A 17,462-nucleotide genomic window follows, 5' to 3' on the forward strand; every position below is an offset into this window, starting at 1 on the left:
CAGAACTTGCATTTAATACAAAATCAGTATCTCTTACTGTGAAGCCAAATTTTACATAAATTTAATAACAGGCAACACCAATTTTGAGAAAATTACAATACCCTAATTGTTTTTAAAGAAAAATCTAAATGAGATTTGTGAAATATATTTAAGGATTACAATACACAGGAAGCTTTATAAATGTAATAGTTTGTGATATGAACAACCAAAATTGTGAAAATAAAATTAAGATGTTAAAAAAGCACTTCATCAAACTATAGCCTAAAGCAGATGCAGCTTCTGTTAGGGTAATAATAGATTTAAAAAGAAATTATTGAAGTTTCAGCAACAATAATCAAGTATAAAAATAAATTTTTCTTAACAATAATATATTTAGGTAAGTAAAAAGTTAAGTTATAAAAAAACAGCGGGTCTAAAAACTTTATAAAAACACTAAACCAAGCACCAAACACTCATTATTATCTACAAATTTGGTGTAATAACTTACAATTAGTTCCTTCAAGCTATTTTCATCCGTCCAGGGCCTTCCAATTCCTACATATGATTGAGGCATATAAGTATCGCAGTAACTACCAATTTTCAAGCAAAAAATAACCTTTGTTTCAAGAAGAAGCGATTAACAATGATAGCACACTATATTAACAAGTGTTGTTCTTATTCATCCATTTAAAAAAATTCAGTATGAAGTATTATTACAGGTATTGAGATAATTACTTTTTTCATAAAACTTTTATGAAACTGATAAATATCTTATCTATTCAAATATTTATCCTCAAAGGAAAAAAAAAATTGGCCACGTTTAATTAATTGTTCTGACTTTCATTAATATATCTAGAGTCTGACAATAAATATCAAAGATCATATAAAACAAAATACACATAGATTTTAATTACAACAATGGACAAAAAGTATTAACTTTTTTATAACATCATGCATTCAGTGTCATATTGTTTTCGTAGGAAAATAAAAAACACCCCGGAAAAATATTATCATATCCTTCCATCAAAACACCCTTGATTTCCAGAGTCGTCATGAACAAGTTGATCTTAGTATTCTTTCTGAACCCATGCCATAGATATTTGATATGATTTGTACCTAGATTACACAATAACCCTTCAAATATCAGCTTGAAGTGTTGACCAGATACATATTTAAAAAAGTTGACCTAATATTTTACTGAATATTGTATATTATATTGAATAGTACTGTTCAAGAACCAGTACTAGCTTATTAAGTACTGAACTCCTAATCCTCCATGGGTTGTAGCTGTACAGATTTTAATTTTTCTTAACTTTTCTAAATAAGACAAATAAGGCTTTGACTATTTTTTTATTGACAATACTTTTCTTTCCTAGTTTACAAAGAAAATTAAAAAAAATTAAGTCAAAATTCAATTTTCATGTTAAAGAAGAATTAACAAACATTTTATTTTCTCTTTAAACTATAAACAACATTTATATTTATAAATTATGGCTTGCTATCAGAATATGATAAAAGTGCAAAATAGATTTATTATGCATTGGAATGATTTTTTTTTATCTATATATATTATATTTATATCAAAATACTTTCTGACTCCACTTTTTTTAAAAAACTTTTATTGCACTTTTCAGAAACTCACTTCCTGAGGATTTTTGCCTCAACTGTCTCTTCCTGAGGATTTTTGCCTCAACTGTCTCTTCCTGAGTGTGAAAACCAACAACAAAAGACAAAATCAGCAACAATTTCAAAACATATTTGTGTAGATAACAATTATATTACTAATTATTGATCTATAATTTTCAAAATTAAACAGGATAAACCATTCAATTGTTTATTAATAACTCCCTAAAGACAACATTATATGTAATTCAATAGAATGTATTTGAAAATCTCCCTCTGAATCCTTGCAGATTGATTACTATATTTAATAAACAATATATATTATAAAATTAATTTCATTTTTTTTTGTGTAAAATTTTTAATAGGATTTACTTCTTTTATAATATCATTCAGTGTCAGATGGTTTTAGCAGAATAATAAAGACATCCCTTGAAGAAATATTAATAGTCTTTCGTCAAATCAGCCTTGATTTTCAGAGCATTTATGAACAAGTTGTTGATCTTAATATTCTTTTTGACCCCATCTCTTTTATATTTGATTTTATTTATATTATTTCATTATAACCCTTCTTGTATTGGCGTCTTTAGTATTTCCAAACTTTGATCTGTTATGATTTTTTTTCAACTTATAATTTGAAAAATCTTTAAATTCATATTGATTTTTTAACCATTTGAGACATTGAAATACTCGTGATTATTTTATTAGTTGCTATTTGTATATGTGCTAACTAACTGTATTTAAAAAAATAATAAAGATGTAGGTATACATTTTAGTTTTAATAAATGAAACAATTCATTACCACACATTCATTGTTAGATTTAATAACATAAAGATTTGCTAGAGAACATTTTTGATAAAGTTTTGAAATTGTTACATAATTCCAACATTTCTACAGGATTTGATGGTTATCATGTTTCATTTAGTTTAACAGATTAATTACTAAAAGCAATACAGACATAGAGAAAAGATCTATGTGCTCAAACATCCAAAGAATTCACACCTTTCAGTCTAAAGTATTGTATAAAATAGTAGATGCACCATTCTATACTCCAATAATTTCAGAAAATACTTAAGAATATTATAACTTCTACCCGAGACCGATTTACAACATAAATCCACAGGCAGAAATGCAAAACTGTTTGTAAATAAATAATTAAAATGTAATTCAAAAGTTTTTACTCTTCGACGCCCCCCAGAATCACTGGATCTAATCCTCAAAGGTAAAAATGTGAAATGGAATCCAGCCAGTGAAACAGTAAGATACCTGGGAATTCACCTAGATCGCAGCCTTACCTGGAATCACCATATCAATATCAAACTAACTCAAACCTATGTAAGGTTAGCAATCCTATATCCTATCCTAAACAGAAATTCCAAACTAAAACCAGAAACAACTGTTCTTATATTTAAAACAATTCTTAGGCCACTGCTGATGTACGGCTGTGAAGTCTGGGGAGCGGGATCCTTTAGGAAAAGGAAAAAACTACAATCTTTTCAAAATAAAGTCCTGAGAATCACAGTTAATGCTCCTTGGTTCATAAGAAATAGCCAATTGTGTCGCGAATTACAAATAGAGACAATAGAGGATTACATCAAAAAACGGTTTATGAAGTTCCACTCCCAATTCCCGACAGTTAAAGGAGCAGTGACCTACAACCTGGGAAACCCAACCTCAACCCGAGGACTGAAGCCCAGGCTGCTGCAGGATATTCTGTTATAAATTTTATACTTATTAATTCATAGTCACACTACCTCTATTTTACTTATTATTATCCCTAATTTTAATTTTTTCTTTTCTTCTCTCGTCCCTTTTTCAAATTAACTTGTTTCTTTTTACTATTAGATGGCAATTGTTTGTTTTATTTAAGTGTACCAATATCATTATTTTTTGTTGTTAATTTTACTTTCCTCTTTTATTAAGAAGCATTATTCTTATCTATGTATTGAATTTTTTTTTTCTTTTAATAATAACATTGTATATAGTTAGGGGTGTCTTTTGTACGAGACTATACTCCCTACCCCCTCCCATAATCAACTGTTAAAAAAATATATATAATATAACTGTTATATGAACCATGTAAGGCCCACCAGATCTGGTATAAAATAAATTAAATAAAAAAAGTAAATAATTAAATAAACTATATCAACAACAGTTGTGAATAGAGAGCAGTGTGTTAAAAAGAAGTTTTTATTGTACAAAGACATTCAAATAAATTGTTTATTTTGGTTTACTATATATATATTTAAACCACCCGTACTTTTTTATTTGCAAATTGATCTTATGAAAAATGTTTGACTATTATTTTAATTTTCTATCATAACTCGATTCATTGGTTTTCACATAGAATTTTTCAGTGAAAGCAAAAGCAAAAATCAGTGAAATAAGTTAAGTGACTGAGCAAGTCTCGTCACACATGTTGAAATGTAAACCTTAAAATCCTCGTTAGTGTGATTGGGACTGCAAACTTCCTTGGCTATTTTTTAATCTCCATTAAATTCCCATTATAAAATATGCCGAATGTGTCTGGTAGATACTTCAATTGTTAGCTATTTGTTTATTTTTAATTTTAATTTCACCTAAATCCTATTAATACCAAAATATGTGTTTAAAGCATCAGTTTAACCACATAATTTTAGTAGCTAAAATAGAAATTAAATGTTTAGTTTTTATGAGAACAATAAAATGATAAAAATGACCATTAATTAAGGCTATGGAAATATTATATTTGTAAATGACTGATTAAACTTCACAAAAATGGATTAGATTCACTACTTGATTTTAAAAGCTGATTTCTACATCCTGAATAAATGACTAAACCCAAAACAAAAGTGGTAGGAAGATATCCAGTTCCATTTGATATTACAATATTTTTATAATTAAAATTATAATAATTATAAATGAGAAATTCTTCTTCACAAGAACCTATGGATCTTTTGTGAGATGCTTCCCTGTCTCTTTAGATATTCCGTAAGAATCATAAAATCTAATCCTTAGGATTAGGTCTATAATATTCAGGTTTAATTATTGTTTGATTCAAACTCTACTCACAGAATGTGTTAGCCTTTTCTAAAATTTTCCAACAATTTTGAACTGATTTACAAACTTATGGTTTGGGGAGTATTCCCTGAAATTTGCCCCTTTTTCTGAATAATATTGATTAACTGACTTCTCCAAATAGCAATTGTAAGCAACCTTATTGATTATTAAATTGTTTTACCACAATTTTCTTAGTCCTTAATATATCTCATATTTCTCAACTGTTTGGGTTTTCAAATCATTGGGGAGACAAGGACACCTTCCTCTCTGGCTGATTTTTTTTTTCTTTTGAATATAAAAAATTAATAAATTAGCATAATTTATTTTCTAGTGACTAATTTGATGGTCTTATTTTTTAAAAAAAATAACATAAATGTGATAAACATTTAAGATATCTACCTCAACACAATCTTCCAGTTACTTTTAGCATGGAAGTGAAATAAACATTATTAATATTAGAAGACTTATAGTAGACTGTATATAATGGATTGTAGGAAGCTGGTCTAGGTGGCAGTCAAGAAAGAAACTTATACTTAGCCCTTATGAATACTTGATTGTGTGGGGTGAAATGTTTGTTACCAATAAATCATTTTTTCATTTGCTATTTTATACTTTTCTTGACCACCACCCAGACTATCTTCCTTCAATATTATTAAGTTTAGTTTTACAATAATATTTTATATTTCTACACAATTTAGAATGAATTGCTCTGATCTTATGTTCCTTACTATATAAATTAGGTTTTGGCAATGTTACTTGCAGAAAGTATTAATGTACTAATTAGTTGCTGCTAATATTTAAAATTCTAGTTATCTCTTCAACAAGATGTATGTATGTTAACAAGGCTCCTGAATATGTCATTAGAAAATTAAAGCTCAAAAATGATTACCTCCTATATGGGTGCAAAGAAGCTTACAATCAGCTTCTGTTTCTCTCCTAAAGAGCGCTCTCTACTGCTACCAATGAGAATCGTTTGAAACTGTAACCAGTTCCTTTATTATAATATTGTTTTTGAATATTTGATAGTAAGTTCAATCATTGGGGGATCCAAGAATTTTCTGAGAGGAGTTGCACTTTTCTACTAAACGAATTTCATACACCTGATCGAAAATGCCAATTTAAAAAAATATAATTTAAATAACTTCAATTTAGGAATAAAATTCATTTATCAATTAAAGACATTATTATAAAATCGCCTGCTGTACTTATATATAATAGAAACAAATTTTTAAAAAAAATTTACCTTCCTGGGGGAGGTACACTAGCCCATGGCTGGTTCTAGTGTGCTAAATCTCTACAGTATCATATTAATTCATTTTTCTACATGAGATAGGCGATAAATTTGCAAACTGATTCAAAGATCTAGTTCTCTTTATTATCTGTTTAGAAACTTGTAAATAAAGATTGGTAGCTCACTAAACCGATTCCTATAGTCTGTCTAACATAGCCACTTCTATTAGCAACGGACTGGTCTTGAGCTTTGGAAAAATACTCAGTTTGTTTTAAGCTCTAAAGTAACCAGCGCTGTTTAAAACGTAGATTTGAAGCGTCAAATCTTAAACAGTGCTGTCATTAGTCAACAAGATTAATAATTTGAGTATGAAATAAATTGTGGTTTATATGATGATGCCTACTTATTTCATTGAGTTAAAACTCAATTCAGGTACGTCGTTATCAGGAGGGTATTTCAATAATTTGAAAACCAGGAAAGTTGAGAATTTCAACCTGCGCAAATTTTTATTTACGAAATAAATAAATATCACATAACACTAATTAATGGCTGTGGAGTATGATCTCAGGCGGCTCAGAGTAATAAAATAGAGTCAGAAGGTTACGGAAAAATATTGTAATATAGGGAAGGCATCTGAACCACCCTCAGACTATGGAGCTACGGGGAAGAAGAACATAAATTTGCTTGATTAAATGGATCAAGGCCAAACCAATTCAAACAAATAGTTTTCACTTAGCTAAAAATAAAAATTAACTTGAAATAAGACTCCCTATAAAATCTCCCAAATGGAACAAGTATTCCCTTCGCCTCCCCTCAAGCTCTGGCTCTGAGCACACGTATTGTACAAGTGTTTATACTATACTGAGCAGCACAAACCTCATCAAACATATTATTTAACTCTAGTACATTACCTTCCAAATAATCCCATTTGGTTTAGAACCGATCGTACGTATCATCCGTAGAGTTTCGCAACATTACTACAAACTAAATCAGTGTGAATAAACATCGTTTCCAAAAATAAAGCCAAGACATCCAACATGCTTCAGCAATCAACGGTAGTTCTACACTGTTCACCACTCAAGATCTTGGACGTTATCGCATACTAAGTGGATCCGAAAAAGTAAACATTTTTATCTGAGGAAAAAATTATTCAACAGACTGATAAGTAAGACGATACAATTTTATTAGATAAACAAATCATGAGTAATCACGAAAATATAACTTTAAACAATGCAATATATTGGCTCAAAATGTATATTTTTTCGGAACCAGTAACAAATATTGGAGCTTACGAATGATAATGTAGAACAACAATATCAGCCAGCCTTTAAAAACATTGGTTTTCAATAGCTGTATATTGCCTGTGATGTCGTATGGATACCAGACATAGTCCCTCAACAAGCGACATGAGAAAAAGGTTTAAAGATGCCAATGAGCGATAGAGAGGAGCATGCTAGGCATAAGAAGCCAAAAGCTCAGTAGCCTAGCAATAAGGTCACAGATGTAATCAAGCACATACAGAAGATGAAATGGCAATTGGCTGGACATCTAATGAGAAGGAACGACGAAAACAATAGTACAATAATCATTACATGCATAAAAATAATGAATGAAGATTAAACTAATTCAATTAAGTATATTTCTAGCGGTGATATAGTGGTAGTTATAATCTAATGAAAGTGGAATGAGTAAACCATTTCTAGGGGTTACTAAGAAACTTTAAAAACAAACACATCAGTAGATAGATCGTTATCTCACAATTGCATAATAAATAATCGTATTATTGGACTAAAATGGTCCCTTTTAACATAAGCGATCAATCTCTTCAGATAAGGGCAAGCATAACTAATAGCCATTTCAACTGTGAAAGCTGACCATTTCCAAATGGACTCAACCATTAAGGAACAAGTAAATTCACTTTGCAAAATGTGTTGAGAAGAAAGAAGAAAAAGAAATAGTATAGATGGCCTTATGACTAATCAAGGAAGAGCTTTTTCAGAGGTATTTCATATATAAATTGAAAATACTGATGCGCCTGTTCACCTAACAATCCATTTAGGGTCTTAGTTTCAGTACATGATAAGGAGATACAGTTTCTAGAACAACGCTAATTCAAGGAGGTATTTAAGCCAGGATCATACTCAACGGCCATATTCCATACCCTGCGAGGTGGCAGAGCAGGAAAGGTTCCAAAAACCCTATTAACATTACCTCATAACTCCATCTACTGATGCACCCACTCCTCCTCCCCCACACTTCTCTTTCGACTGTTTTCTTATTATTTCACCATTATCTGTTGTCTTTATTAATTAATGTTTTTTATTTTTATCTTCTATGCGATATAAAACGAGGAGGCCCCTCACCTCCGGATTTAAAATAGCACCTTTTCAGAATGGATATCTCATGTATACAAATAAACATAACAGGTAACCTTAAAATACCATAGGTAGTAAAAGGTAAGATCCAACACAAATTACTTTTCTTTTCACAGTAATGCACTTTTTATTTCTGTTTTAGAGGGATCGGAAAAAAAACAAAAAAAAAAACGGGCATAGGTTCTCCTTCAGGGGAGAATGGGTATTCCAAATTATAGAGTTCGGTTGAGCCTCAAATTGATTCCATATTCCAGGATTGTACACGGCTGAGATAACAGAATAAATTTATTATCTGCCAGACTTCACAGATGGACTCCAATACGGGCTTAGTCATCGAGAGTTTTCTATCTTGTTCACTGAGGTAGTCCACTCCTCAATAATACTAATTAAATATTAAATTTAACACAGAAATAATAATGCATTCTAATAAATGAAAAAAAGAGAGCTATGTAAATGTTATAGCAAAAAAAAAAAAAAAACAGTCACTAAGTAATTCTTCTTGTTTCAAGATGATATTGCAAACTTCATAAATATGAAACCTTATATTTCATGTTTTATTAATGATAATAAACAAATTAACGTTAAATCATAGATTAAATTTAAGCCATTATTCCCTATGGTGTGGTGAGATCCTTAGCTACTGACCAACGACGAAAACAAAGGAACACATGCAAAACGGTGTCATAACAGCTTCGTGGAGATAACTAAGTAGCCATCATACCAAAAAGGTGCTAATAAGCTGATCTCGAAGAAAGAAATTAAGATTATATAAAATAAGTTTGATTACGCCGACAATGTCGACAAGGAAATCCTGGTTCTTTTAAAGGTATGTTAGACCAAAGGATTTGTTTTTTCATTGAACTCTTACCGAATCTAAAATGTTTAGTTATAACTACGCGAAATGATCACATTTTAAAACATGAAAAACAAGTTGTAACATACCTCAGAGCTGGACCCCCATCCAAGGGAATGCGATAGCTTCCTGGAAACAGTATGGGAGAAGCGGCGGTGCGGCGGTGGTGGTTGGAGGGTGAACGTCGTCACACTGCCTTTCCTTCCGGACATCCTAGCCAGGCCTTCTTTCTGTCATCCTCTGATGGGTCTACCTGCACATCCAATACATCAGTTAATTAATTTAAAAAACATTTTATATCTTTAGTGAATTACATCGCCAACTTCAATTGAAATTGATAGATGATTTCATCAAAAAACGGTTTACAATTTCATACTCAGTTATCAGCAGCTAAAGACGAAGTAATTTACAACGTACGAAATCCATCATCCTCATCTCGAAGACTGTAGCCCAGATGCCTAAGCAAGGCATCCTCCTGTAAATTCTATATTAACCGATTTTTATTATTATCATTATAATAACTTTTTTTATTTACTTTTCTCTCTCTTCTCTTCAAATTATCTTTGCGGTGTAGGTTAATAATTTATTTTGTTAATTTTATAAGTATCATTTGTTTCTGTTTGTTCTTTTATTTTTCATTCTTTAATTTCACAACTATTATTGTTTTTATTTATTTCTTGGACAAAGCCATTAAACAATCAGTTAAAATGAAAAACAAAGCTATGAAATTGATTTTATAATTGTTATTTTTTAGTCGTTTCTAACCCTAACAAATTGTGATATCATTTACGTATTTTAGAAATGAAAGCTACAAAAATCTAACAAAAAATTAAAATTCAAGTACATGCAAATTTTCATTTTATAATTTATTGAAGGTATAGTTAAAAAGTAATTAAATAAATTAAAAGTACATAATATAAAATATTTCATAAATAAACTAAAGGCTACAATATATATTATGGTTTTTAAATATTATTTACATGTTTTTTTAATATTCAATAGTGTAGATATTTGTAGAGCAAGATTCCACTAAAGTCATAGGCTAATGCCACTTTCTAAAAGACAGAAACCGATGTGAGTACTCCGGTTAAGTGTGTATGTTTCAATATATAATTTCCTGACGTGATAATATTGTGGAATTAAATTGAATAAGCCGGGAAATGAGAACGAACAGATCACTAAGATGATAATTAGGACTAAACAGACGGATAAGTCCAGGGGCCGATCAAAACATAAATTGTTCCTGGACCAACCTTGATGATTTAAGTTTTGAAGGAGCTTAGAGGTGGGAGGAATGAAGGTAAGGACGACATTTTATATTCATATTTTACCATGTAAAATTCAAGGTAATATCCAATTATGCGGTTATATAAGTTACATTGTTAAACTAATGAGGTTTAAGAAAAGAATACTTCTTCCCATTGTTTATTTTAATGATGCTTATTTATATGCAGCTATTCATCAGTATCAGCCCAGATCTCGATAATTTTTTGTAAGTCTGAAAATCGAATCTGGATCTCCCTATTCTGCCAATGGTGGGGAGGGGGGGGGTCAAAATTTTCATTTTATGGGATCGCCACAAAAATAAAAGTAGACCACATAGGCCGGGTTAGAACTGGTGCCATAGCAGTCGCGAGATAGTCAAAGTTAGCGCATTTTGTCCCTTGACTCTTCTCACTATTTGCTGTATAATTTATTTATCTTGTTAATGGATTATTTTTAATAATGACTACAACCACAGGGAGGGACACCTTGACCCTATATATATTTTTAGGAAACTCATAGTATTATTGGAATTTCGCTAATATAGAACACCAGCTTGTAAGGGTGTACTTCAGTTAAAGCAATAAAACGAGTTTTAATCCTGGTCCTGCAGAGATTAATATGGACAAACGTTGTTAATTAATATTAGAATGTTGTTGAATATTATGGTCAATTGTTATAGTGGGTTGAATTCATACAGCTTATTTCTGAATAATACTGATTCTAATAATACATTACGTGCTATTTGAGGAGGCTGGAAGTAAAGGAATATGTACAAGTGACAAATTTGCATAAAAGATTTTTTTTTTTACTATCTATTTGTATCTAAACCAAATCAGGGCTCCTGTATTGACAAAGTTATGAAATTATTACTCTGTAATTTATAATTTTAACAAAATTTGACAATTTTAATAATACTGAAGCGTAAAGTACAGGTACTTATGGTAATGAAAAATCTTACTTGCAAAATTTTAAGTTTCACCCCTTTACTTCTAACCCACTAATCTATAATAATACTTCATAAATCCATTAATACCTCGATTTATTTTTTAAAGATCAACTGAATATTTTTGTTGTTTCGAGAGATAGTTTATATTTAAACTTGCTTGAATTTGTAAAGCGATGTTAACTTACGGGGTTAAAGCAAATGTAACGGATAAAAACAAAAAGTAAAAGCAAAAACAAAACGTAAAAGTAAAAACAAAAAGTAAAAGTAAAAACTAACGGATATATAAAATAAATAAAAATAATCAATCTTTGTTCGTTTAAAAAAATATCTACGGTTCTATTAAGCGTGACGCAAATATGTAAACAGGTGTGATTTAGGTTAACGTTTCCACCCACAGCTTCTAAAAATAATAAAGCAGTTCATTATACTTGCCACTATCTGTAATCTATTGTTGCAGAAAATTTAGTATTCTCGATGGTTATGAAGAACCTTGAACGAAGTAAATACTTGGTACAGAAAGCTTTCGCAAAAGGTTGGAATAGTAGTTATTTTTATTGTGGTACATCAGACTCACATTCTCAAGTATGTTAAGCAACGAGGATGCAAAAAAAAGCAAGCTACAATTTGGAATGGTTCCATTCCTTCCTTATTTCCTTAAAGCAGCATTTCCTAGGTGAGACCTTAACGCTAAACAACATCAATGGGGAGCCATAACAACGAATTTCCGAGTGCGAACATTTATGTGATAACCTCCCGATACTCCTACCTACTGGCCAACCAAACCCCAAACCCCAAACCCAACCGCAAACTCGACCTCCTCGACTCCTTGATCCACAAAGAGCTTGGACAAAATTATTCCATTTCTAGGCTCGATGATCTTTCCTCAGACAATAACCCCATAATCCTAACTCTTTCCACATTGCCGATACTAACAGCGTATCTACCTTCCTCCATAAGGAGCCCTGTCGACTGGAACCTCTTCCGACAAATATAAAGCGATAAAATAGACTTCAGAGTATCCCTAAAAATTTCTCAAGACCTAGATGACGCCATAAACTCATAAACCACCTTGATTCATCAAGCAGTTACGACTGCATCCTCGCCTCTTCCTTCTCCGTAATATTACAAGAAGATCCTATAACCCCAAGACCTCACAAACCTCAATCATGTTAAACGAATTTCCAGGACCCACTTTGATGTTAAATGTAATCCATATAACGTAACCAACAAAACCTTACACCATGACCTCAACGTCTTTCATGTCCTAAACGTCATTTTATCCAGAACATAATCTGCCTTAACTTTCTACTTGGACTTAGTTTTTCCAATTATTGTAAATCTCAAATAGGTTAAATTTTTAATTTCCAGTTATATCTGGATCGCCGAAATCACCGAAATTTCAATTACTAACTATTTGTTTTGTTAGTATTTGATTCGAGACCTAATATTTTCATCATATATAGAAATAGTTTATCTAGAACAGTGATTATTGAACCGAAATTCATTGAAATTAATTTTTGATGTTTAGTGAGGACATCCACTAACTATATTCCTCATGTTTGATTTTTCTTAAGAGCGACTAAGGGACCGGTCGTGGATCCCTTACTCAGGCAGGGTTAAGGTGCAGATAATGACAATTAAGAAAGGTCTAATTTCCGGATGAAAGTAAAAAACAAGGGAACCGTTATAATCGTAGGAGTCAACGCGTACCGGACAGGGGCAAATCGCCCCCTTTAATGTTAGAAATGGTCTCGTCAAAGCTATCTTGACCAGGCGTCCCGCTTTATGTGGGGCAGTCGCATTTTTAGGCTAGGTGCCCATGGATTTCTATTAGGATGCGTAAATGTTCCGCTTTGAAATCACAATTTCCGTCCTCTGATTTGTCGTCTTTCTCCCTTAAACTTTAACAGCTGAGATAGCATCAACAGATCACAAGCCATAATAAATGTTCTATACATCGGTAGTTATTAAATCGGCTTAACTCGACGATCGGACTAAATCAGCAACCTGCTTTTTGCTATTCGCCCCTCCAACATGACCTGGGAGGTAGCAAAGCACAGTCCCCTTGCTTGACATTCTGGCCGAGGGAAGGACTTTGGACTCAGTAGTCTGAAGTTGATCATACCAACATAACCCTTAATAATCATATAAATAACCAACATAACCCTTCGATCATACCAACATCCCTCTCCATTCTTTGTAAGTACCCCAGCTATCATGCTACCATTGTAAACCCGCTTTCAGGGGACCCTGTAAGCGGGTTTACAGGGTCCTGCGGCTAAACAAGATTTGTTGAAAATTACGTATATATATTGCCTATTATATATAGTATATATTGTAAATAAAGATATTGAGGGGGTTAGAAAAAAAAAAGTTTAATATGTTTCGATTATGATTCTAGAATTTTAATAATACTTTGTCTTATTAATAATAACATATTTATTGCATAAATCTGAATAAATAATACCGTTATTGGTAAAAAATAATAATAGACCTGATTTATGTCAAATGATTTATTCTAGTTCTAAATAAATCCGATAGATAGCTTTACAATAGCAATAGAGGAACAAGTTTCAATTTTCGTAGTGCGAAAACGTTCTAAACCTGCCATTGAGTTCTAAATTTCTCATTATTTCTGAAAGAAGCGGTTTAATTAAGATATTCCCTGAGTTTATTGTCGTATACAAGATTGGGGGATTTATAGGGGGAGGGAAGTTATCCCAATTAATTATAATTGATCGGTAAGCGGGTAAAACTGATTAGCGGATTGTATTTATGATGGAGTTGAAATAAATTAAACATGGTGAAAAAAAGGATATAAAACCTCTATTCTTGAATGAATAATAGAGAAAAAAACTGATTATATGTGGAGTTTAGTCAAAAAGGGTGTATAACATGGTTCAGTTGTGTTAGTATTTAAATTAATTTTGGTTATTAATTATGAATACAACAAGAGGAGGCCCCTCACCTCCGGACTTAAAATAGCTCCTTGAATGGATAGCTCATATGTAAAATTAAAAATAACAGGTAACCTTAAAATACCAAAGGTAGTAAAAGGTAAGACACAACACGAATTATTTTTTCTATTTACAGTAATGCACTTACTAATTCACTTCTTATTTCTGTTTTAGAGGGTTCGGAAAAAAAAAAAAAAAAGATTATGAATGAGATAACATATAGAATGACAATTTTACTCGGTTGATGAATTGTGGTAGGTTATTGAAATGTTCTATGGAACTTGATATCCAGTTCTTCTTTCCCATTCTTTTCCCTCTCATTTTGCCTCAGCTCCGTGCGGTGTAGAATTTGAATTGATTGAACATAAACAGAAAATACTGTTGCTCTGAGGAGCTCTGTGCTCAGTGACTTTGGCCACTCTACTTTTTATATAGACATAGGTCCAGTACCCCTCCTCGTCCATGGGTTTGCCTATAGATCATAAGACTTTAATTTCCTCCTCAAATAATTAATTATAATGGAAATAATTAAAAAATGGAGTACCCTCAGTTATATTAAACATTCTTTTAAGGTTTCCTACAAACTGCCTACTTATCAATACCATATTGACCACAGGTAGTGTCTGTCTCACTTATGCAATGTAATAAACCTAACCAAAAACGTAATCGCAGCTATGCAGAAAACATCTCCTATGCTGAACGATTATTTATCCTGCCAAAACATTTAATTGCTATTGCTCATTTTTTAATCGGACTATTAGTCAGAAAACCATTATCAGTTCGAGTTCAAGAACCACTACTTAACATGTCAACCCAGTTGGAGATTGAAGGCGCCTGGCCTAATAGAAAAATAAAAAGGATTGGCATAGCAGTGAGACATTCATTTTTATTCATAGAGAATCAGACTTGTCATTGACAAATTATTAATTTAATTTAACATAAATGTTTGACGAGATTTTATGTAACTGAATCGAGTTCTAATATTGAATATATGGAGCAACACACATTTATGCAATGGTCGGCAAAAACCAGTCAGTTACCAGTCAGATATATCAAACAAAACAGTGAATATATATATACATAATTTACTATTTTCCATTACCTTTGGTTATTATAATCATAATACTTTTCATAGTTAACAAAAGCAAAAATTGGATCTCTTATACTTTTAATAATATAAAGAATGATAGAAACGTTTTTAAAGAAATTTTGAGACAAATATTGATCAAATAAATAAAAGAAAATGAAAAATAAGAACAATAGGCACGTAATTAGAACAACGGATAATTATAGCTGTGAAAAGCTAATTATGTTATTTAGCCGCATCAGTTTTCGCACCAAAGTTACATTGCTTCTGAAAATATGATACACTAATTTATTATAATCACTTAAAATAAAGGTTGAATTATTATTTTTTTAACATTAAGGGCATTATGGCAATTTAATTTTATTTAAAGCGCGTTCAAAGCTCTGATGATTAAATCAATTAGGTTTAATCTTCTCCACATGTTGGGTTTTTAATTTGTCTTTCCTTTGATCAGAGATACCATCTGATTTTGGTCCATATCAGAGTAACTTTGATCCCACCGTTAGGAGTTAAGCAATTTAACCAAGTCAAATTTCTTAAACTTTTGTTTAATACATATAATTAAACAAAAAAAAGCGAATTTATACGATCTATTTATAAAACAAATTTTATAACAAAAATAAATAATATTAAATAAAATATAGGAGGATGTATTTTGGTAATTTCGTCTTGAAAATGCTATAGATAATACGTACTTATTCGCAGGATAGTAATTTTGGTTACAAATACTTACTTTTTTTTTTTTTATATAATTTATTGAATCTTATGCAGAATACATAAATAAGAGATTTTGCAATTACACTGATTTTATTCTGCTTTTATTTTTAATTTTTTGAACGACATGGACTTCTGTAATACAGATCATAACTATTACATATTTAATTTAAAAACAAAACAAACAATCTTAAAAATTATTAATGTTAAATAAACGCAGTTTTCTTACATAAATTTCTATAGCTCGATTGTTTTTCTCTGGGATTTCAATTTTTATGCATAAATTTTTTAATTAAATCTTTATAAAATTACATACAGTTGTCATCATTAAGTATTATCTACTTGGTGATGACCGGTAGGTTTTACGCCTTAATTTCTGCATAAACAAACAAACATTGTCCACATTACAAATTACCATAATGTTGAATATATATTTTTTTTTTCGCGGTTCCTGCATTTTACACTAACTAATCGGGTCATCTATGGCAGTTTCTTTTTACAAAAGGAGGATTTAAGATAAATTCTTCAATTTTTAAAAAAATTAAAATTACAAAACATAAATAATTTTTCTAGAAAAATTTGACAAATATGGAACAATGTTTTTAGTCATAATTGCGCATCAAAAAAGACGAAATTATAGACAGACCAAGTAAAACAATAACTCGCTCTTGATTTGTCAATAAAATATTTAGATTTGTGGGATTTTCTGTTGGATATTCCGTTTCGCTTTCTCCACTATACATACATAGCTATTTTTATTAATTTTCCCTGTATTTTTTTAAATTTTATTATTCAGTAACAATTTACGAAATCCTCAGTTATAAAGTTCGATTATTTTCAACCGAGTGTGTATATATATATATTATTTGTATTTACTATATATTTTACTAAACATGAAAGTTTTAAGTCAGAAATTTAGTTTCCCCTCGCAGAAGAAAGAAGCTGGTTTTATTGATTCCACATAAATCAGACCCTAAGGGATCTAGCGAATGTATATCACCCCTATCTATATTCTCTTAAACTGCCCTCACCAGACTTAAAAGGTAGTACGATATTTTCGAATGAGGTTTTGTACTATTTTGAAACATTATAGTGATAAAATTTATTTCTATATATAAAAGTTACAAGTAGGTAATTTCAATTTTTTTTTTAAGAAACCAGGTCAACTTTTAAGTTACCAAATACACATAAAAGTTCTAAATTGACTCTGACCTGACCTATCTAATAGATGATTATATGGAATTTTATGGATTACTTTCGTAATTTCATGTTCACGATGGAACGGCTTAATATTTTATCATAGAGCAGTCACCCCTTCTGAGGTCAAATATCAACTGAGGATGCTAACTCCTCGTAAATCTCCAGGGTATGATCTTCTGACTCCTCAAATCCTT

At 30.9% G+C, this 17,462-nt stretch overlaps 1 protein-coding gene across 4 annotated transcripts in view; it reads right to left on the reverse strand.

The window, feature by feature from the left end:
- The window catches only part of LOC106683223 (bcl-2-related ovarian killer protein homolog A), a 102,050-nt gene that overhangs the window by 24,991 nt on the left and 59,597 nt on the right, over positions 1 to 17,462 (reverse strand). For 2 of the 4 annotated variants that reach the window (XM_014424557.3, XM_014424560.3), the window contains one exon: positions 9,188 to 9,351. In XM_014424557.3, the coding sequence (XP_014280043.1) occupies positions 9,188 to 9,310 (123 nt within the window). In that variant the 5' untranslated portion in view covers positions 9,311 to 9,351. Of the gene's footprint in view, positions 1 to 487; positions 586 to 6,781; positions 6,936 to 9,187; positions 9,352 to 17,462 lie in introns of those variants that run through there. The other 2 variants (XM_014424563.3, XM_014424562.3) reach the window with 2 other exon arrangements.

The sequence above is a fragment of the Halyomorpha halys genome, unplaced genomic scaffold, assembly GCF_000696795.3.
Source record: "Halyomorpha halys isolate HHAL.00 unplaced genomic scaffold, Hhal_1.1 Scaffold473.1, whole genome shotgun sequence".
NCBI classification, from domain to species: Eukaryota; Metazoa; Arthropoda; class Insecta; order Hemiptera; family Pentatomidae; genus Halyomorpha; species Halyomorpha halys.